The sequence below is a fragment of the Thunnus albacares genome, chromosome 3, assembly GCF_914725855.1.
Source record: "Thunnus albacares chromosome 3, fThuAlb1.1, whole genome shotgun sequence".
Lineage (NCBI taxonomy): Eukaryota > Metazoa > Chordata > Actinopteri > Scombriformes > Scombridae > Thunnus > Thunnus albacares.
The window spans coordinates 3,962,394-3,984,537 of NC_058108.1; the positions used below are offsets into that span (position 1 = coordinate 3,962,394).

Genomic DNA, 22,144 nt, shown 5'->3' on the forward strand with positions numbered 1-22,144 from the left:
CATGCATTCATGGAAGTATCCAACTATGCAGTTTGGATAAAAAAAAAAAAAAGCGTGCAATAAATGGCAATTATATTCAGACAGACAAGTTGTGGGGTGTGACTCTTTAGATCAGATGAATGGAAATAATAATGCCGGATACTTAAAAAAAAAAATGGGGAAAATGTAACTCAGTGTGGTGATGCCAATACATGTCTGCCTGACTGTCTGTGTTCAAGAGAGGTCAGGAAGATGGATTGAAAGAGAGAAGGAGAACGAGTGGAAGGAATGTTAATTTGACAGTATGGACTAAGGTTAAGCGTACATGTGTCAGTATCAACTGACTGGTACTGCCAACGAGGCATACAGAGCTAACGGGTATGTGGCTATGCGGACTGCACAGACTGAATCTGTTGTAAAGCAAAGGTGACAACACAAGGGCAACAATCTGAAACCAAGCTGATGGGAAATTATCTATATGAGAATGTGTGTGTCTGTGCGAAAACATTTAAGTTTCATTCATATGTTAACGTGGGATTTACTTGCTGGTAAACTAAAGGGCTATTCAGGCTAAATGTCACACAACTATCCCCACACGGCATAACTCTTCCTCTTTTTTACATCTTGTTCCACACAGTGACAACAAATACATCAGCAGGACTATGCTTCCAGGAAAAAGTTAATTGTTTCCTTGACAGAAACATTTTAAGTTGACCCTACATCAAGACAAGCTCCATTGCTGTATAATGAATTGTGGCTATTGATTTGGTCCCAGGTGCCAGATGTCTACAGCAGACAATATTTCTGATATGTGTTGCCTGAAGGAGCTGCTGTGTATCATAGCCATAAATCTATGGCAATGAATGGCCAGCACAGGAGCAGCAGCATCAGGCTGCAAGCTGGAGATGAGACAGTGACACTGTTGAAAGAGCTCCACATGTAGCGACAGGCTAGCTAACTATCTAACTGCTGCAGCCAGATAAAACAGGCAAAGACAGGAAAGGACAGGAAAGACAGTCACCCTGGTTCCCCACATTTCCCTGTCTGACTATGTGTGCAGGATATGTGTGCATACATGTGTGAAAAAAGGTTAGCTGTCTCACATGCCTCACCCAATCACTGTTTGGCCTCCCTTTCACCCTTCACTAACAAACCAGACTGGTACCTTAGGGTAAGGCCACTGTGAGGCATGCAGACAGAGCAGACGCCAGTGACCTGTTTTCAGTGTGTTAAGAGACACAGAGAACACACTTCTGCACACACAAACGGGTACTTACAGCCTGTATCTTTGAGTCTGTTGATGGCGTTGGACAGGAGGCGGACACAGCCTAGAAAACCTGCTCCCTGCTTTTTGTGGATCTTCTTGTGGTTCCATACACTGATGGTGATGGAATCTGCCTTTCCAATGTATCTGACAGGGGAAGAAAGAGTGAAAGAAAACAGATCCATAAGACAGAAAAGGGGAATGATGACATAATGAAAATGTGTTTACAATTCTGGCATGACGCTTCGAAATTCACAAGAACCAATGAGACATTGTGCGTGCGTTTCAGGGGAAGTTAAGTCATCTTTGTACTCAAGAAAACTCTCCGAAACACAAATGTCATTAACACAGAAAAAAACCCACTAAATTTGTATTTTGCATCTCACCCAACTACTTCTCCTTGACGGAAAGAAAACAATGCACACCGTGTTCGCGGCGTAGACCTTCAGACTGTGTAATGAGGCCGATTAGTAGATTTTAAAGTAACCTGTGAGTATGTGCTTGTGTGTGTCTGTTCAGATTTAGCGCAGCTGAAGCCAGTCTAGTCGTGGTCGAGAAACAGAGGAAGTCCCCGTGATGTGCTCCACCGCTGTCTGAGCTCCAGACAGCTCTTACAGTAAACATACGCTCACATTGAGTTCAACATTCAAATACATAATCACAAATCGCTGACACACACACATCTAATTACAGCCTAGCAGCCAGCTGTGATGCCAAGCTCTATATTATGCGGTATATCACTGGCAAGGTGAGGGGTTTCCCTACTAAACACATCAAAAAGTTTAAGTTAAGTATGGAAGCCAAATCTCAACCATCGTTGCACTGAAATGAAATTACAACCCTTGTGGGTTATGGATCTTTTTTTAAGTGTCCAGTGATTTAGTTTCCAGTAACTACCTGAAAATCTGATCAGGATGCAGCAGCAGTGGTTAGCATCTTAAATTGTTTCTCTTGGGGCAGGTGCTGATGTGTCTTGGGTTATTAATTATGATCTCACTCCAGCTGTTTAACACTTTTTAAATGACAAATGAATGAAAGAATACACTGTTTTTTTGCTATGAAAGTTTAAATTTTGAGTTGTGAGTTAATTAAAAGTCTATTTGCCAAGAACTGGATGGATGGACAAGAAATCACTGGAGGTAAGCTGTTCCAAACCCTCTGTCTTAGAAAAGGCTTCTGTCACATCGGAATATAAAGGTTGGGTTGTAAATAAGGAGGAGGTTTTTTTGACTAAGCTCATCCTTATTGGGATGTTCTTCTAATCTTAGAACAACAAATGTACAAAGCAATGTACTGTTAATGTTTCGCTTTGGTTCCCTGCGTTTTGTGCGCTGTGGTCCAACACAAATTGGCTCTCTGAGGACTAATAGTATAGTATATCATTCTAAATTTAATCTCTGGTTCTTCCCTTCACACAGTGTTGTTAGATTAACAGAGCAATGTGATGCAGAGGTGTATGTGCAAGGCACTCTTGAAGCAAAGAACTGAAATAGCTGAGTGTCCGAGGATCAGAGAACAGGTAGAATATAATGTTTATAATACACATAAAAACACACCTGTTTTTATGTGCTGCACTATTATTTCTCAACCATTTGCAAGGAAAAGACAAAATATGAATGGTATTTTCTTTTTATATTTCTTAAATTATAAAGATTAATTCAAGTGATAACGTAATAACTGCCACATAATGACAACAATAATGATGACGATAATATGCCAGAATACTGTAATTAATGAAAAAAGATTATGTCAAACATGGTTAAAGTATGTGATAAGAACCATTAAAATAATACATTTGAGGAAAATGCGATATAATAGATAACATTAATTCTTAATTAAGAATGAAATACATTTATTTTATTCTTGAACACTATAAAAGATTCACCTGGTATAGCAAACTAATAAACGTTGGTGGTCGAACACCGAGTTAAACTCTGTTAGAAACAATAACACATGCACACACACACAATTAGGTGGTTACAGCAACAACAAAAATAAGAGTTAGCACTCCTAATCCTACAGACAACAGCAGTGGAGGGGAAAAATGTTCTTGGGTCAAATCCAGATTAGCTTTCCAGGCTACATACTAAATCCAGACCTGCAGGACTTCCCAAAGCTGTTCTTGCCAAGGAACATACATTACATTGGGAAATCAAAAATAAGATTTCTTTCCAGATTGGATATATTTTATATTAATGTTGGACAGCCTTCAGTTGTCAACATCTGTAAAGACAAAAATAAATCAGAGTGGAGATTCTACAGCTCTGGCTCACCATATCAAGTAACCTGATCTGATTTATGTATATTGAGTCGATGCCAAAGCATTCTTCTTAGATTCCCTCAAAACATACAGTTACCTTACTGTTACTCTGACCCAACCACTCCGCTTCAATTCTCCTCATCGTCTTCTTCCACAGACTTTTCCCCTCATTCTCTTAATAGAAAATTGTGAATAATTAAGCAATAATATCTCTTACAAAGTACATTAAGTTCTGGGTGCAGTGCAAGCACACGTGGCATAAGTGCTTTTTAAAGATGGCTGAACCTTTACTGTCAGTTCAAGATTGAGAAAGACAAATAACTTATTGCATATACAACCAAATCTATGCCCCTTTCCAGACAAAGAGAGAAAAAAAACGTACTTTCTGTCCAACTCACTACAGATAGGAATGAAGCAAAGAGTTGAAACCATTACCGATCAATGTTTGTTTATACCGTAGATGGGTCCGTGTGCCATATAGACCTCCAAGACTTGTGATCAATGGGATGAAAAGAGTCAACTTGGCAACTACTGCCATTGTATTCTTAATATGGAAGGCCATAAGGAGTGTAAAAAAACTGCTGTAGCAGTGCTAGTGCCATCGGTATGTTCTGCATTTTATTACTGGGGACAAACCAAGTCCCGCTCAGGCAGAATGTGTGAAAACCAGTAAGGTATCACAGGCTCTCATGAGGGGAGAGCGTATGGACAGCCCAACATGTACAGAATTTAATATAGAATAAAGGCAGAGGGAGCGGAGAGCGAATCTGACCTTCTAACCAAAGCAATGTGAAATCTTGCACTAAAAAGGCTGAAAATTGGAGCCCCAGCAAAAGGAGGCAACTTGCCAAAATCAGACCTACGTCCTACTGTGAGTTCATCAACTTTCGACCCTTCAAAATGTTCTCAATAAATTGGCTTGGTCTTTATGTCCTAAACTGTTTTTTGCCCAGGAGACCAAAATAAATCACAGAGGATCATTTGTAGTTTAAAAACAGACATATAATGTTTTCAAGGTTCTTATGATACGTAATATAGGACAGCGTGGCCCCTGGCAGCGTCAGTGTCATGTGGGAATAAACCCCACCTCCTAAAAGCTGAAGGGGCTGGATATGGGGGTGTGGCGAGGTGGAATTCTGCCAAGCCCACACTCCCATCTGCTTTCTGTGGCATGTTAGCCATTTCCTGAAGCAGAGGAAGAGGCCAGGGGTCGCTGGCAGGGAACACACTCCTCCAAGAGGGTGGGGATCCAGAAGAGGGAACAGAATTATGTAAAAGAAGGAGGGGATCTGAGGCTGATGTTGACAGGGCTGAAGACGCATTAGGAAACAGGTGTGTGTTTTAAAATGAAAGCGTGCGTCTAGAAAGGCCATATGTATTTGTGGTTATCGGCAAAGGATAAAAGGCACCGTCGACGTGTGCATGAACGCTCGCAAAATTCAGAAACATAACTGGGTTTCATTATAATTCTAATGAACTAGCTGAAATTAACAATTATTTTCATTATCCATTTATCTGGTCTACAAAATGTAGAAAAATTGTGAAAAATGCCCATCACAAGTGCCCAGATTCAAAGGTGACGTCTTCAAAATTTCTTGATTTGTATGACCAGCAGTCCAAAACCCAAAGATTTCTAGTTTACCATCACAAAAGACAAAAAAAACCCAGATAATTTTAATTAATTAATTGACAATGTACTTAATTTCTGTCCATGAACTGATTTGTTAATCGACTTATTGTGGCAGCTCCAATTATAATGTCATATTTACTGCTTTTTCCACCCAAATGATTAACACTAACTTTATTTTGTAATTGATCCGCTTAGAGTGGCCCTACGCCAACATACCTATTGTCATGCATATTTTCACCATATAACTATCATCTGATTCTCCAGTGCAACCCTTTTACCTGCATTCCCCTTCATGGCTTTCTTTCTTTCTCTCTACTGTTCCCAACTCTTAAAATGAGGCTTTCTTTCCCCTCATTCCTTCTTCTTCTACCACCTTTTCCCCTCCATCTTGCACCAATGCCTATGGCTTGGTTGCCAGTTGGTCCTTAGGGTCCTTTGGGGTGATCACTCCTTGTAACAGACCGTCGACACAGACCTCTGTACAGGGAACACTCACAGCACACACACGGCCCCAGTGAAAACAGCTCCTCCTGCCACTGAGTCAGGCACATAGTTTCATAGGGGCATTTGTGGAGTGTAATGGTCATCTTGTTCTAGTCTTTCTGTAGTCCACGGCCTCTGAGGTCAACGGAGAATATAATGACCATATGTTGTTGTAACTTTACTAGGCAATGTGGCCAGAAAATGAGGAGCTTTTTTTTTTTTTCCTGCATCCGTTTTGGTTTTCTTTGACTATTACATTATTCATAGAGTTTATTTGAAATACCAATGATTTGCATTTACATTTCTAAGACTGACAGAAAGTGGAATGAGAGCGTCCTTGATAGAAAAAAAAAGAAAATTAGGTTTCAAGAATTAAGTTATATAGATTCACAAAAGGCTAAACCTGAAAGAGATTACTACAGTAAAGTAAGAAAAGAAACACTCTAAATGATGTGTCAGCCTTTATATAGCCACGATTGGCAGAAAAATAATGAATTAGACAAACTCTAATTCACAGAGGACACTGTTCAGAAATAAGTCATGGTGTGCAAAACTATTTAGCAAACCCCATCTTCTAATATCCAAAAAAGGCAGAATCTGTTATTTGAGAATGCAAGAATTCATATCAGTGAGTTTTCTTTTCTCCTCCCAAAAAAAAAAATCTCATACTGTGTGAATATGTCTTTGGTGATGCCTGTGGTATGGAATGTCTAAAATCTCACTCTACTGGATGTTTTGTTACCATGTAAAACAGCTCAAAAGGTTTACAGATGGGCGTTTCTGCACATAGAAAAGAGACGAGAAGAGACGTTGCTGAAACACTTGTCATATCAGTGTTTCAAGAACAATAGATTCTGCACGGTTTCAAATTTCAGATGGTGCATGACCTCTTACAAGAATCAATTTTAAACACACACACACACACACACACACACACTCATTTAATAATACAACATTTGTTTCCTAATGAGGCATTAGTGGGGCACGGCAAAACACATCAGATCGGCGCTCCTGTGTACTTACAGATCATAATGTTGATTCCATTTTGGGTCCAGCGTATTTCTCACAGTGTCTGTAGAGTGGCATTGTCCTGAGCCATCCACCACCACTTTGGCAAAGGGATCCGGCAACCCTGTTAAACCAAAGCAGAGGAGACAGATGCAAGGTTTTGTTTAGCAACTGTACAAACCTCGTGAGGTCACCGATACCTCTTTCATGGAGGAAACTGTGTGACGGCCCATTTATATGACATTCACATTTCTCTTAACCTTAAAATGACAGAAAAATACATACATACTATTTATCTTGCTGGTCAGGTAGCTTAAACAAAGTGTTTTGTGAGCTGTAAGTGTTTTTCCAACTCTTTTAATAAATAACAACATGGCAAATAAATAGAAGACTCTCTACTATGTGAATCCTTGGGAGTGCATGTGCTGCAATATGTGGAACGGCTACAGTATAAGACAAGTCTTTCCACCATATCTTACTCAACTGGAAATCTGATAAGGGACTCTTCACGGTGTGTTTATCAAGCGTTCTCTGTGTGACTGTGCATGAGAGTATGTGTATTTTACAATTGTTAGTGTATACACCTCTGGGCACCGATACTTCCCTCAAGTCAAACCTGTTAGGTCACTCTTGTGCTTTCTTGGGACTTCCTTCTTTGTGGTTGTGTGTTTAGGTGTATGTGTGCATGTTAGAAGATGTGAATCAGCTATTGTCTGTATCGATGACTTCACTGTTAATGGAGAACCAACCTACTGGCTCCACATGCAACTCAGTAATTTTAACCAGCAATTAAGGTAAAAGATGTGGGCTGCTTAAGGCTATTCTTTTGTAAAAACTGTCTCATCAGTGGAACTTAATAATACATCTCCACTTACATTAGTGGCAGGGAATGGCTTTCTATCCTGATAGCCTAAACAGAGGTTGACGAAAAGGCCTAAAGCTAAATGTTAACTAACAGTAAGTTAGAAGCCATAGAGAAAACATTGTGCAACTTCCTCCCTCCAATGCCCTCTAGCAGTCAGGATTTCAGCCGCTGAGAGTTCACGTGCATTTGTGTTTTATCCCTTCAAAGTCCCATCTCACTATTCTGGTTTGGGTCTCTTTAATTTCTATATAGTGTCATTAGCTTGTGTCCCAGTAAAGATAAAGCATGGCTAGGCAGGGTTTGCTTGTACCACCTATAAAAGTATTCAACTCTTTATTTTCCTCTATACAAAATTAGTATGATTTGATATGAAATGTGACACATTTTAACAAGAAAAATGCAAAAATCACTGGATGAAATGTCTTTTTGTCTACACTTTTTCTTCATGTAACTGCCATTAGGGATTGGTCCTGGGCTGGACTACAAGACGTGTTTTTAATTGAGTCTAGTGCTTCCGTACTAGTGGACCCAATATCTATTACTAGAAGTTAGGTTAGCAGTGGCTCCTTGTGCGTGCCAGGCCTCCTGGTCTGTAGAACAGACAGGCAGCTCCTGAGGGACTTCATTTACAGCAAGGCTTCAAAAGCTAGCAAGCTGCCACTGCAGACAAAGCCCATTCTAATGCACGAGGGAGGGAATGGGACAAGAATAGCAACACGTCAAAAAAAGCTCTACTTACGGAAGAAGTCTTTCTTTGCCAGGTTCTTTGCACACAGGACTGGAAGAGAAGAAATACAAAAGAGATGTTAATGTCAGGTTAAAAACCAGATGGGCACGAATTACAAACAGAGAAAAAATAAATACACAAAGAATAGGACAAATCATTGTTTGCACAAAAACCTTTGCTTTCACCAAATATGGTGTATAGTCAGCTTTAAGTCATTTTTCCAAAGGGTCACTGATAGGATATATTGAAATTAACAAAGACATAAGCAGCGCTCCAAGAGAGGCTGATCTTACATCTTCATTTATTCTTGAAACACAGCACAGCAGCAAATTTGTCTCAGTCTTTTCTCATCATCATCATATGTTTTGCATAATGTTGGTGCATCATTAGCCTTTAATTTGTCTTTAATATCTCTCACCCTGCTTGTGATATTACCAACTATCACGAAGATTCAACAATTTAATATTTGCTACATTTATAAATTACAGTTGGTGAGCATATTTAGCAACATTTTGATTAGGCTAACTGTACTTCTCTCAACACTTTTAGCAAGCGCTTTGCTAACCCAAACACTTCATTATTCATCAATTTCCGTCTTAGCTGTAAAACTTGACACAGTTTCCTTTAAGTAATTACTGCTGTCTTATTGCCTACATATGGTTTGTCCATCCTCACTGTCCCATTACAGGCCAGGAGACCAGTTTTAAGAGTTTCTCTTCATAAAATATTAAGCAGACAAGCACTCTTTCCTGTATGAAGCAAGTCCTTGGGGGTTTGCATCAGAGACAACATACAATAGCTTTCGACAGAGACAGAGAAACTAAGAGAGTAGGACTGTGTTTGGCTTTGTCCTGATGAGGTGCTCCTTTTTTCACTGTCTTTTTTTTTTTTTTATAACTGTCCTTAAAAGTCTCTCTCCTGGTGTGTTGGAGGGCCAAAGTGAAAGGAAGCAGGCCAATGCTTTGTTTGGAGCTGGCTAGACAATCCTGTGGCAATCTAGTGCGAGACAAAGCAGGCTAAGCATCAACAATTAAGAGCAGTGACTGAGAAAACTAAGAAGATAAATGTAGTAAAAACAAAAATGAACATAAAAAAAGGAGTTAAATAAGCATCACAGACTACCAAGGAACAGTCCAACATCCAAATCACTCGTCTCTCCATGTAGATGATGCTTAACACTAAGCAAAAAGGCAGAAAAATAAAGCAGTGTAATAACTTACACAAACACTGTTAAGTTTCTTTGCAAGCCCTCCAACTCATTCATCCATTATCTGTATCCACTTCTTTCTATTTATGGTCATGGACAGTCACTTTCACTTCATTAATACACATACAGGTGACACCTCTCTTTTCCAACCTTAGTCTCTGAGCACAAGGGCAACTGCCTCACTTAATCTGGAACTACAAGATTTATGTATAAATTAAACAAAAGAAGTAGATCTTCTGCAGTGCCCTGGCAGCTCAATGGGCTATAAAGGCATATAACATCTGCCCGAAAACTGGAGGTATAAATACAAATCACATCCTTGTCATCTTCTTTGTCCTTTGATGCAATATTTTCTGCCACTTTCCCCTCTACTTTTGCTTAATAAAGCAGAAATAAATCCCATAAGATTAGATATTCTGCTCTACCCCGCCTCAGATGCAATCTATTATTACTGATAACCAGACAGAGGAGGCCTAAAAAGGGAATGTTGTCCAACATCTATGGAAATGTAAAGTCTGTAGTGGAAATGCTGCTGCATGTTGCTGTAGGCATGCACTTGGCTCATTTAGAAAATAACCTCAGCTATGAACACACTGGGTAGCTTAAAGGACAATTCCTGTGTAGTTAACTAACAGAGCTGGTGCAATTTTTTTTTTTTTTTTGGACAATTTCAGATGTTTAACACAGAAAGGTATCGTGATGTAGGGATAAAGTAGTCTGACTGCCAGCATAAAAATGGGGCTGCAACTTATGATTGTTTTCATTATCAATTAATTGATAAACCAATTAGTCATTTAATCTATAAAACGTCAGAAAATGGTGAAAAATGTTGATCACTCATTCCCAAAGCCCAAGATGCAACCTACAATGTCTTGTTTTGTCAAACACTGACCTCCTTCTTCATTAAAGAAACATGTCAGCAAATAGAAATCTTACTTAAGCCTACATTGTAAAAGGCATTATCCAAATTTAAATTTTGTGTCTTATAAAGACAATTCATCAAAATCTGCTTTGATCAGAGGTTTGGTTATTACTCCAGCTTTCAAGCACAAAGACCCCTATGCCATAACAGTGTTGTGTTCAAGACATGTACATGGATTACACAATAGATTGTGTCAGAGTGTGTGAACCCGCCACGAATGAGAAAAAGCACCACTTCCGAAAAAGATATAGACAGGCCTGGGAAACCAACCTAGCATTACACCCATTCAATGCGGAGACCTTGACAGTGACCAAAATGACACGGCCAAACAAATCAGACAGAATCACAACATGGGAACGGACAATCTCAACACATACCAAATTACAATGACTGGGCTGACTGGATGAACACTAACCATCAGCTTGTCATGGGAAATTACACTGCCAAAACCGACAGTATGGGAGCAGGCCAAATCAGAGGAATCCAGGAAAGCCTCCTGTGGGACAAACGGACACCATGTTGTCGGCAGACAGAAGAAGAACAGGAGAAACAGAGGCCTGAAATGCTGGCATGTGGACAGAGAATCCGACTCGGGGACAAAGTCAGCCACCAAAGTTTAAGTGGGTCATCATCCTACGCCTAAACCCTTGCCTTAAAGATGTATGAATAATCCTATTTCAAGCATATGTGTTCCAGGGTATTGGCAGTAGAGGTTTAGTGGCAAACTTCTTTCTATTTATTGGTGTGGATTTATTAATTCTTAATACTGAACACAACTATCCCTGGCTTTAGTTCATTTCCGATATAATCTGTAACAACCAGAGGCTCCGGGTAATGACCAACTACCCTAGACCAGTGTATTTATGGGGCAGTTTCTCTGGAATCATGCTAATAAATTACTCCAATATGTTTTGAACAATGTGCATCTGGTAGAAATTGACTTGTAGTGGGTGCTCTCCACTGCGGAGGAGGCAAAACTGGAAAGTCAAGAGTCAAGAGCAACTGGACTTGTTTTAGGAAAGTTGCTTGTAGGTTTAACTAAGTATGTAGAGCACTAACAGAGACTTGGCACTCTGGTTAACAAACTATGCTAATGAAGATTAAGGGATTTACCTGCACACTGCCCCAGTGTCTCTGCCACAATGACCACAGAGGGAAAAGCCTCTCACTATTATCAATAGCCTCCCAACAACTGTGCTGCCACATGATGATGAAAAGGTTCAGAGGTACTACCAGTAGGTATTGGTAAGTAAAGTAGGTAATAGGTAGGTAATAAAGTCTATGAATGGGCTAAGGGTGATCAAAATTGATCTGAACAAGTTGACAAAAATGACTTAAACACACAATATGTAACTTCTGCCGTGAGGAGTCTCTCAATCAAAACTATGACAAACGAAAGAGTTTGATGACATTATGAAGTAGTGCAGGATCATGGGAGTTGTTGCCTTCATTGTTAAACAATCAGTCTCTCCCGGTTAGGATTCTTTCAGTGTTCATCGTTTAGGAGGTTTTTACTGGGAGTCAAATTATCTGCAGAGGTCTCCTCCTCTCCAAAACAAACAAACCCGGTGATTAAAACCAGTAAAAACACTGAATAAAGCAGTTTCACATTAAAATTCAGTATTTCTCTCACACTGTTCAGTGGACAAAAGACGCTAGGCGCAAGGTAAAGCCATTTCAACTCGTGTCTGGGCTTATGCAGACTCTACCACTGTGGACCCTAGCATCACTGAGGAATCAAAGCTCCTCTTAGCACCCTGAGGGGATCCAGCAGTGTTGAATAGCTGCCACGTGAGCAGGCAGACCATGGTGACCCAGGGCTGGCAAAGAACCAGACTGATTCAGATCCTATCATGGAAAGATAGGTCAACTAGGAATCAGTAAACGATCAGGCAACCCTGGGGTGAAGCTGCCCTCGGTGCTGTCCATGGATCATCATCCCCACCACAACCCCTCACTTTAACAGTAAGAGTAGGGACAATAAATCTAGCTGCACACCAGTGTGCAAACAAATACCCAGAGAACCAGATGTCAACCCCCATCAATTGGTGTTACATCACCAGGGACTCTTCTAAACATTTTTGGGGTGGGATGCTGCCAATCCATTATCTCTAATGACAACTCTTAGATAAAAATGTGGTAATTAATTCCCTGTTTTAGATGGACGAGGTTCATGAGAACGTCAGAGTGACTGTTGTGAGTGAACCACAATCTTGTACAAAAACCAAAGGGCTAAAATAATATGGCTGATCCATATCCCAGAGTTAAAATCAAATCTGTTGGTTACTAATTACAAGCAAACCTTAAGTGGCATAGTCTCACAACTAAAGCCCTGTTTCCACCAAAAGTTCCAGGTACTTTGGACCCAGAGGAACTAACCTCAGGGACTAAACTAAATCATGCAAATTAGAACCATTAGGAATTTAAAAATGATGACAGCAATTAGACATGCAGTATATGAGGAAACAACAGACACAGATTTGTCCTGTTGTTTTTATTTACTGCTGCATGAGTTGGATGTAATGAATGAATGAGAAGGAGAAATGCAGAGGAGAAAAATGAAACTGAAACTAAGAGCGTGTGTCTCCACGGTAAAACATCTGTTGAATGTTTGAAGGTTAATCATTTCTTCTTCAAAACGAAACTGTCGTGAAACAATCAGAAAATAACATTTTATTGTCTCATTCACTTTTTTAAAAATGAGTTGGGAAGCCAACAACAATGCCCTACTTTTCTTTTAACGTTAAAAAACTAAGAGAAATGTCCTCCCCTTGTCCTAAACTGGTCCTAAATTGATATAAGAGTACTTCCATGTTTTATGAATGAAGCGGTACATAAGATGTAGGAGCCGTGCTGTGTGTGTTTGACCAATCAGTGACGTCATCCCTGAAAGCCCCACCTCAAAAGTTCCTGTACTTTTGCAAAGTACTTCCCCCCCCGAGCGGGGACTTTTTGGGGGGATAAAACAATCTTCCTGGAACTTAATTTAGACGCTGATCCTTCCAGTGGAAACACAGGTAGAGGAACTGAGTTCTTCAAAAGGCTCTTAGTACCTACCTGGGGTAAGTTCCTGCAGTTGAAACGTGGTTTGCCACAGACAGGTAGGTCTAGGTAGCTGATCTACCCACCAGGTTAGAGATATTGACTAAAAACAACTCACAGATCTAAAAGTTTATGTTCACATCAACAAGTATGAATGCATGTATCAAATACATGACTTACACACTGTTATCTACAGTATATGCATACACACATACATTCAAAAAGTAACCTACAAAGCCCACAGTGTTCTAGTTACTTTAAGCTCATTATACAACACAGCTTAAAAACAAAGAACAAAGAAATTCTCACACGCGACTAGTGGCAGATTTACTGTACAGGCTCACTGCATTGTTTCCTCCATATCAGGAAACTCAATGAAAAATCTGGGAAGATTTATTAATATGACAGTGATAACTATTTTGTACAGTGGGGGAGTCCTGACTGACTTAGGGAGGCTACAAGGGGGTCTGGCTTGTTGCTAAAAGGGCACTGACCCCAGCCCAGAACTACCACAGGTTCACATCATGTTCTCATTTTCAAACATCAAGGCTGAGACCTACATATAAGGCGTTTTAGTGCAACAATAAAATGACATATTTCTTTAATTAAATAAAACCCACATATTTCTCAGTATTTGGTCAAAATCTAATAGTACTCATATTCACAGTCCATTGCTGTGAGCATTAATCAAAAACAAAAATCAGCTTCGAGAAGAGAAGAAAACTCAGATTAATTACAGTTTTTTAGTGAATATTAAGTGATTTAATCACTCGACCACCCACAATTGCCCTCATTTTAAACCAAGCTGTGATAGTAGTTAAAAGGTCAAATAGGGGTCCACTGTGCTCCATTGTTTATTAGAAGGATTTGAAACAGCTGCTGTTTTGGGACCATTTGTAGGTGAGACACCCCATTCCACAGTCTGACACAAGCCATAAATCAAACTAACAGTCACACCAAACCAAGCCTATCCATCTAAGCAATTAACATATGGGGATAATACCTTTACCACCGTCTGGCTGAGGGACGTGAAGACAGACAGTGGTCTGTCTTTGTGAACAATATGTTTTTAGGTTTCAGAGGTCAACCGTAGCTTCTCATCCCCAGGGGAACTGGCAGTATATCACTTAAACCTACACCTTCATTAAACTTGCAAACCTTCATTTGAAGAGCATAAAAACAAGGATATAAAAGTAAACACACTGCTTTTTTGGTTTGGTGTCTCAGTACCTTAAGTTATTATGTGTCAATGTTTTTCAAAAAAAAAAAAAAGTCATCTTATTGTGTGGATACCATGCTTGCCCTGTTGCTGAATGTTAACCCTAAATACATGTGATGTAATGTAGTGTAATACTATGCACTCGTGTTTTGTAGTGCAAAAAAAACAACACTCTGCAATAGGACATAATGTATACTAAACATAAACAGAGTCCAACTGGTGCAATTTACATAAATCACTGATCAGTGATACATAATAATTGCATCGTGTATTACATAAAGCTAGTCTCTTATTATTCATTACAAAACATGCACAGTGTGCCTCTGACAACAAAGGGCGGCGGTTAGTGTGGCGGGAGCTCTGTAACGTCTCCATCTGTCTGAATACAAAGGTCAGGCTGAAGGTTGGCATTAGTTCTGGTCAAAAGGTGAGAGTCTGTAAACAGGCAGGGGGAGAGGGGGTGACAGGGGAATCCCACTTGTTTTCTCAAGGGAGTCTCCAAGCTGCCATTTGCAATGGCTGCTTAAAGCATCACTTTATTCATTGGGACAAAGGGTTGGGGGGTGGATCCTTTAAACCCAACAGGGAGCTCTCTTTGGAAACTGACCGTAATTTAGACTGATACTGCTTTTACAGATGTAAAAGAGCAGCACAATGCTCAAAATGAACAAATGCACATTTCTGAAGACACTTAACTCTGAGTGGTATGAATCTGTGATTCATTCATTTGCTTTTATTCACTCTGATTAAGAGATCAGAACTGTGGGAGCTGTGTAAACATTTGCAGCAAAAGCAGAAGGTTCACAGCTAAATTTTCATTGTAAGGTATACTTGAACTCTTTTTATACTTTTTTTTTTTTTTTAAATCATTGTATTTTTTTAGAAAAACTACTTTTGTGATAGTGTTTGCTAATGTAGGAGTGTGATTTGAGTGAGGATAAAAGCCAATCAAAAGACAATCATTGACTGAAGATCCTTGCACTGTAAATCATTGTGGGAAGTTAATATTTTGTTTCTAAAGAAAGGGGATAACAAGACTAGGGACGTGAGCTGTATTTAATTTCACAACAGTGGCTCTAGCCTCTTGCACTGTGTTAACATTATCAAACCACAGAGCTGGGCTGCTCTGCCCTAGACCGAAGGGTTTGGGGTCAGTAACTCCAGTAGACGATTGCGCGATTGTTCAGTGCCAGCTCCATGGTCAAGTACAGCCATTTTGTGGTCCATTGGTTCAATTAATTCTCTGGCAGCACTACCAGGACATGACAGTCAACTCGCACAAGAGCATCAGCATCCAGTTACTGGGGTTTGGGGGCTGATGCTGTTTTGAAGAACACCGTTTTAAAGTAGCATTGGTCCTAGGATCTTTCTATTTCATCCTCAGTTTTAGTGCACATTTGATTCTAGTGCGTCTGGCAAGTATTTCATAAGGACAAGTTATAAAAGAAGTAGTAAGTTATGTGTTTAAACTACGTGATAAATGTTCAATGGGATTGCACAGGTGTACCTAATAAAGTGCTTACTCAGTGTATGAGCCAAACACTGCAAAAGGCTTCTGATAACTTTGCATGTCTAGTGGACTTTGAATCTATGAATACACTAAATATATGTACAGTACATTGGATGGCTGTGATCTGCTCCAGCAGGCTCAGCAAAGCATGAACACAATGCAGCTGCTTCCAGTGAACATTACGTGTACCTCAATTCACACGTTTAATGTAAGGGGGAACAAGCCAATTTTCACTTTTCATATTTTCCACCTGCAAGCACAGCAGATTGAAGTGAACAAGGTTCAAAACACTGTGCATGCTTGCATCTGTCAACATTTCACCTTTGTGTCATTAAACTACTCAACCCACATCCTGCTTCTACTTAGAATCATAAAGAGGAAATGCTCCTTTACCTCTTTTGGAACAAGTTAATAATGATGCAATTTTGAATCTTACAAGGTAACCAACCTTCTAGTGGCAGTGAGTTTCAAAGCCAAATCATTAGCATGATTCAATAAATTAAGATGTTTGTTAATTGTTATGCTGGTATTTAATCAATACAACATTACACTCATACATGTGAAGTGTTACCAAATATTAGCATGGCCGACAGTGTGGTTGAGGGTTGTTTAAAAGTAAATCTTCAACAGTGAAGAGTGAGTTAGGTTGCATAGAAAGCCTGAAAAAGGCTCAAGTTTCACAGCTAAAACCCCCCTTAGGACAACATCTTTAAGAGTTAAAAAAGATTCTTGAAAATTGTTTTGGAAAACCTGTTTCTTTTTAAAATTCTTTCTGACAGGCAAATAAGAGTAAACTAATCTGCAACAAGACAATAAGAGACCATAGTAAACAGAAAGGTTCAGTGACCTTGCTGTCACCACCTCGTAACAGGAACTGGAATATAACCTGGTGGAGTGCAATTAAATGCAACCCAACCAGAGTGAAGAAGGTGTTAAATGTAAGTTATGAGCCTTTGAGACATCTTTGACGGTGTGGTGTCAAGTTTGACTACATCTAACTAAATCATTTTAAAGCTCCCTGTAATGGAGAGCAATCAAGCCAATACAACAAGCTGACAACATTGAAGTGTAGGATGACAGTGGGGGGATGTGGTTGTCTACGAACAAGTTGATCTTGAACATGAATCTTTCCTTCCTTGAAGCATGCAATGACCTAAAAATTACATGCCTCTCTAAGTATGCAGTATGCGGTTATTTATGATAACAATGTTTTGGACCTCAGGTAGTTTTACTAACAGAGAATTGTACCAAAACACCATCAAAGTGGGAAGATTAATAATACAGAGAAAAAGTCATCCTTGAAAGAAACATCCTTACTTCTCCAAAATCTAAGTTACCAAGTCATGAAATGTGCATGTGGCCCAAAGCCAGAAATTGATTCCACTTACCTTAACACACACTTCAACTGATGCCAGCCAATGTGCACTCTGAGCTATTTCACAGGAGTCCTATAATTTCAATATTCAAAATGTCCTTCCTATTTTATTTCTATTTCTATGTGTAGAAACCTGACATTTTCACATCACAAACAATGAACAGCATTAAAACACTAGTTCTTACAAGAAAAACATGTTGGCTATGTGAGGGTTGAGGAGGTACAGTAACTGGGCGGAGACATGAAAAATATTCCTCAGAGGAGGTTGTATTGAAGAAAAAAACTAAAAGTAATAATGTTTAGTATGTAGGCCTATAAGAACGAAATGTATGTAACGAGATAAATGTAGAGAAATATAGATGAGAATGTGAAAAATGCTGTTTTCTTTGAGCAGTTTCCAAGCATATCAAGGCCTGAAATTGTTAAATCCCTTGCAATATATACACATTTCTCTGTATACATATACATTTCAGCAAATCTCTTTACTAATTGATTTGGCAATTAATAAAAAAAAAAAAGCAAAAAGTGCTCCTAATACACCCGCTGACATCCTAAGAGTCATTAATGAGTCATTCAGATTGAAATAAGAAGGCCGACATCCTTCGCTTTTGCCCCTCTTATGAATCTTGTTACAGCACCATGCTGTCTCATTCACAGCATTGTTCGACAATTAAACAAAACACTTCCTCTCCCCTTCCTCACGCCTCCCTGGCAGCCTCATTCACCGAGGCTGCGTTCAGACCAAATCAGGCAATGCGTGAAAAATGGCAGCCTTCACATTCATTTGAACGGGGGCAGTGCGTTTCCGCAATGGGAGCGGGGGGGGACTGCGTAGGGCTCAGCAAAAAAACTGCAGCGGATGTCCGGCCAAAAGTTGAACCAAGCTCAGCTTTTGCCGGAATGCAACCTGACATCAGCCACATTGACCAATCACATGCATGTAACAGCACATTCTTGGTATGTGACATGAACAATATATTTGGCTTTTTTTTACCTCATGATCATCATAAGAAAAGATAAAACAGTTGCCGCCGTGATAACTTTCCAGAGTTGTAAAATCCAGTCTGTGAGTATTACAAACTGCTGTGTGGTGTTCTTCTGATAAGTCCTTAAACAAATTAATCAGTAACTCCAACTTCCTAGATCGTATTTCATTGCCTCTGGTACCTCAAACAATCTTTACGTGTTGGCAAAATGTCAAGCACGAGTACTCAGAGGCAACGTGACCAACTTGACATTCCTGCAACAACTACACACTGCAAAATATAATGATGGTGTGGTATAGATTAGCATTTATGGGCCTCCAAAACTAGACAATATTGCCAAAGTAGGGATCTAAGCTACATTTTCCTCTGAAAAGCCATTACTAGATTTCCCAACCTCCCTCTCTCTCCAGCCCAGTAAATGCTCGGGATGCCAATTATGTCATTCATTTGAGAGGCCAGCAGTCTACAGCTGACACTCCCCCCCCCCTTTACCTCCTCTCCCGCTCCCCAAGGAGACGCCAACAATCTGGAGTCAGGAATCTGGAGTGGAGCGTGTAGTCACTATACAGGGGAGGAGGGTTGTGTGGTGGAGAGGGTGAGAAGGTAAAGAAGAAATGTTCATCTGCAGACAGAAATCTACAGTGGAATGGAGAAGGAGGGAGGAATGTGAGGTGGGGAGGAGAGAGGTCTATCTAGAGTCACAAATCTGTGGAACGCAGACAGTAGAGGAGGAGAGAGGGAGAAAATATGAGAAAGCGGAGGGAGTGAAAGAAAGGGGAGAAGTTAATTTGCACCAGGGAATTTTGACAGTGATGACGTTCTGGCAACGGTTGGAAACACTGAGGGAGGAGTAGCAGGGATGGTGAGGAGAGATAAGAGGAGATGACAGAGGAGAGAAGAGCGGGGATGCAACAAATGAACAAAATAGACCAGAATTTAGTTTGGAAATTATGGTGAGCACACAGGAAATCTAGCATTTGTCAGTTCACTTACAAGCCCGCCAGTCACCCAGATTGCATTATTAGGAGGGTGTCTCGCTGGCTGACATTTACCTGCTGTCCATAAAAAGTTCAACCATTTCAACTCTGGTCAGCTGTGTTTGTATTATTTTCATGCTCTGCAATATCTAAAGCAATCTCATCAACCAATACGTATGCCTCTCTGAAATACATATATGCATCCGTAAATGGGGCCTTTAAAACTTGGCAGCAATAACATCGTCAGCCAAGGGTAAAATGTACAAAGTTGCCCGGTCTTTGCCCTCAGCTCACTGACTAAGAAGCTGGCATAGTATCCTGAGAATGTATCAACAAAAATGTCCAGAGATGGATAGGAGGTGATGTGTAGCCCTAGCTGAGTTTTAAGGTGGAGGCAAGCAGCCACATAATGGAACAGATTATAGGAGAGTTTGGATGGTAGGAAAGAAAGTAAGGAAGAAAGGTGACGTGGAGCAGAGAGAAAAAGATCCAGGCATGGATAAGGAAATAAAAGCATTAAGGAGGAGGAAATAAGTCTGAAGGAGTCGAGCTGATCTAAAGACTGAGTCACAAAGTATATGCAATACTCACACAGGAAGCATTCAGCTTGAATCGGGTACAGACAGGTGTAATATCACACCACTTCAAAGTCATAGCTCATTAGGTATACTTATGGCTGCGCAATAGCTGCACATGTTTTAACAGATTGAAGTTTGTCCGACTGACCGTACTGTATATGATTCATGCAACAATTGTCTCAGGAATGCAGCACGACAATTCCTGTCAGCGGTTGATAGTAAGAGATCCTTGAATATGAATCACACAAGGTCGAACTGTGTGGGTTTGGGACTGCGAGAGGGTTACAGGAGAAGACAGCGATGACACGGAAAGCGTGTGTATTGTGATTATGTGCGTTGGAGGTTTGTTTGATATTCACCCGAGCTGCAATCACTGCCTGCAGCTCTTCACCTACCAAAGTTCACAGGTGCAAACAATTTTAAAATGTCGATTTAGACCATCTTGGTTTCTCGGTTACATTAATCTTAACTTTTTATGCTTTGGTTTTAATTTGCAACCAGTTGGAAACATGGCTTGCAGAGTGAATAAACTTTTTTTTTTTTGTCCTTGTGATAATTACATAATCTTAAAAACAACAATAGCTGAGAGGATGCTCTACTAGCAGGCGTCACAGCTTATCTCCTTGCTTCAAACAACAAACTGCTATATCAGTCCTCCAGGAGTACAGTGTGTATCTGTGCATGAAAATAACAGACCGTGCTACATTTGTTTGTTTGTGTGTGTTGGTGTGTGTGTGTGTGTGTATTCAGCCCAATATGGACGCCAGAATTCATTTGCTAACTCTCTCGGTAGGAAATATTAGACGTTAGAAACAAGGGAATGAGAAAAGACAGGGGCAGAGGGGGATGACGACCATGATTATGAAGTGGAACACAGTATTCAAACGCTGAGGTGGTGAGAGCACTAAGAGGAGGAAGAGAGGAGAACAATACAGAGAACTGCAGTGATGGATGAGGTGATAGAGACGAATAAGACAGAAGAAGGCTGAAAGATGAGATAGGAGCAAACCCGACGACGACAAGGGACAGCATGCACACAGACACAGACGTTAGATTTCATAGCTTGATTTCAAGAAATGCCACAATGATGAGGCTAGATGCAAGGCAGAGGGCACGACCTCTTGTTTATTACTGGACGGTAAATACTTTTTGGATTAATCTAAGCAAACTCCTGCTTTGATAGTGTTTTAAAAAGCTATTTTATCCTCTGCCAACAACAGAAAAAAAAGATCCCCATTGCTTAACCACATCCTTTTGCATCCTTTCAGCATCCTGTGTTATGTCTGACAGTTAAATCTGGTTTATTGTCAACATTTACTGGAACTTGTTCAAGTTACTAAAACTCTAGTTTTAAAAAGGCTCATGCTCTTCCTGTCTTTGAATCATCCTCTTCTTTTACAGATTAAGTCATTCTTCAGCTGTCAAGTATCAAATTAATTAAAATTCACCCACAAATCCATGTTGTCCACAGATGCTGATGTAAGGTGCAGATGTTAGGATTTTTGGCAGTTATAGCAGAGTGATATTATGCACGTAGTCAGATGAGGTACCAGATATATACCGTAATTATAATCACTCTCAGAAGTTCTTTTGTTCAATCACAACAAATATGAACAGGTGCAAAGCAGACCAGAAGGGGGTGGTGGTGGTGGGCGGGGGGGGAATTGAAATCTGGTTCAAAATCAAACAAACAGTCACAGTGTGAAAATGGCCCAACTGTGAGTTAGACTCCAATGGAAAGAAACTGAACCAGTAATAGTCTTCTATCTCAAACAAATGATGTGCCATCGTCTTCTCTTATACATTGGGGCCATATGACTGACCATATGTCACCAGTCACCCACAGGCCCACCACCCACAGACAATATGGCCACTGGGTAAAGGCCAAGTCATTAGACTCTGTCAATGTCTTAATAACAAGTTGTACAAAGCATCTATCTATGTACGTAGCTATGGTGTTTACAGAGCCAGAAGAGGAAGCTACTGTGACGTCGGAGGTAAAAGTGACAGACAGTGAGAAAGAGCAACAGAGAGAGAGAGAGACGGGGCAGTGCCATGTTCTCTGGCGCTCTGAGTGTGAATGACACACAAGAGAGGTTACTTGAGGCTGCA

General features: G+C 40.1%; 1 protein-coding gene across 4 annotated transcripts in view; it reads right to left on the reverse strand.

Annotated features, from left to right (window-relative positions):
* The window catches only part of LOC122978848 (E3 ubiquitin-protein ligase SMURF2-like), a 65,355-nt gene that overhangs the window by 30,003 nt on the left and 13,208 nt on the right, over positions 1 to 22,144 (reverse strand). For all 4 annotated transcript variants that reach the window (XM_044345877.1, XM_044345879.1, XM_044345878.1 and 1 more), the window contains 3 exons: positions 8,229 to 8,267; positions 6,640 to 6,748; positions 1,257 to 1,390 (listed from right to left, as the gene is read on the reverse strand). In XM_044345877.1, the coding sequence (XP_044201812.1) occupies positions 1,257 to 1,390; positions 6,640 to 6,748; positions 8,229 to 8,267 (282 nt within the window). The remainder of the gene's footprint in view (positions 1 to 1,256; positions 1,391 to 6,639; positions 6,749 to 8,228; positions 8,268 to 22,144) is intronic.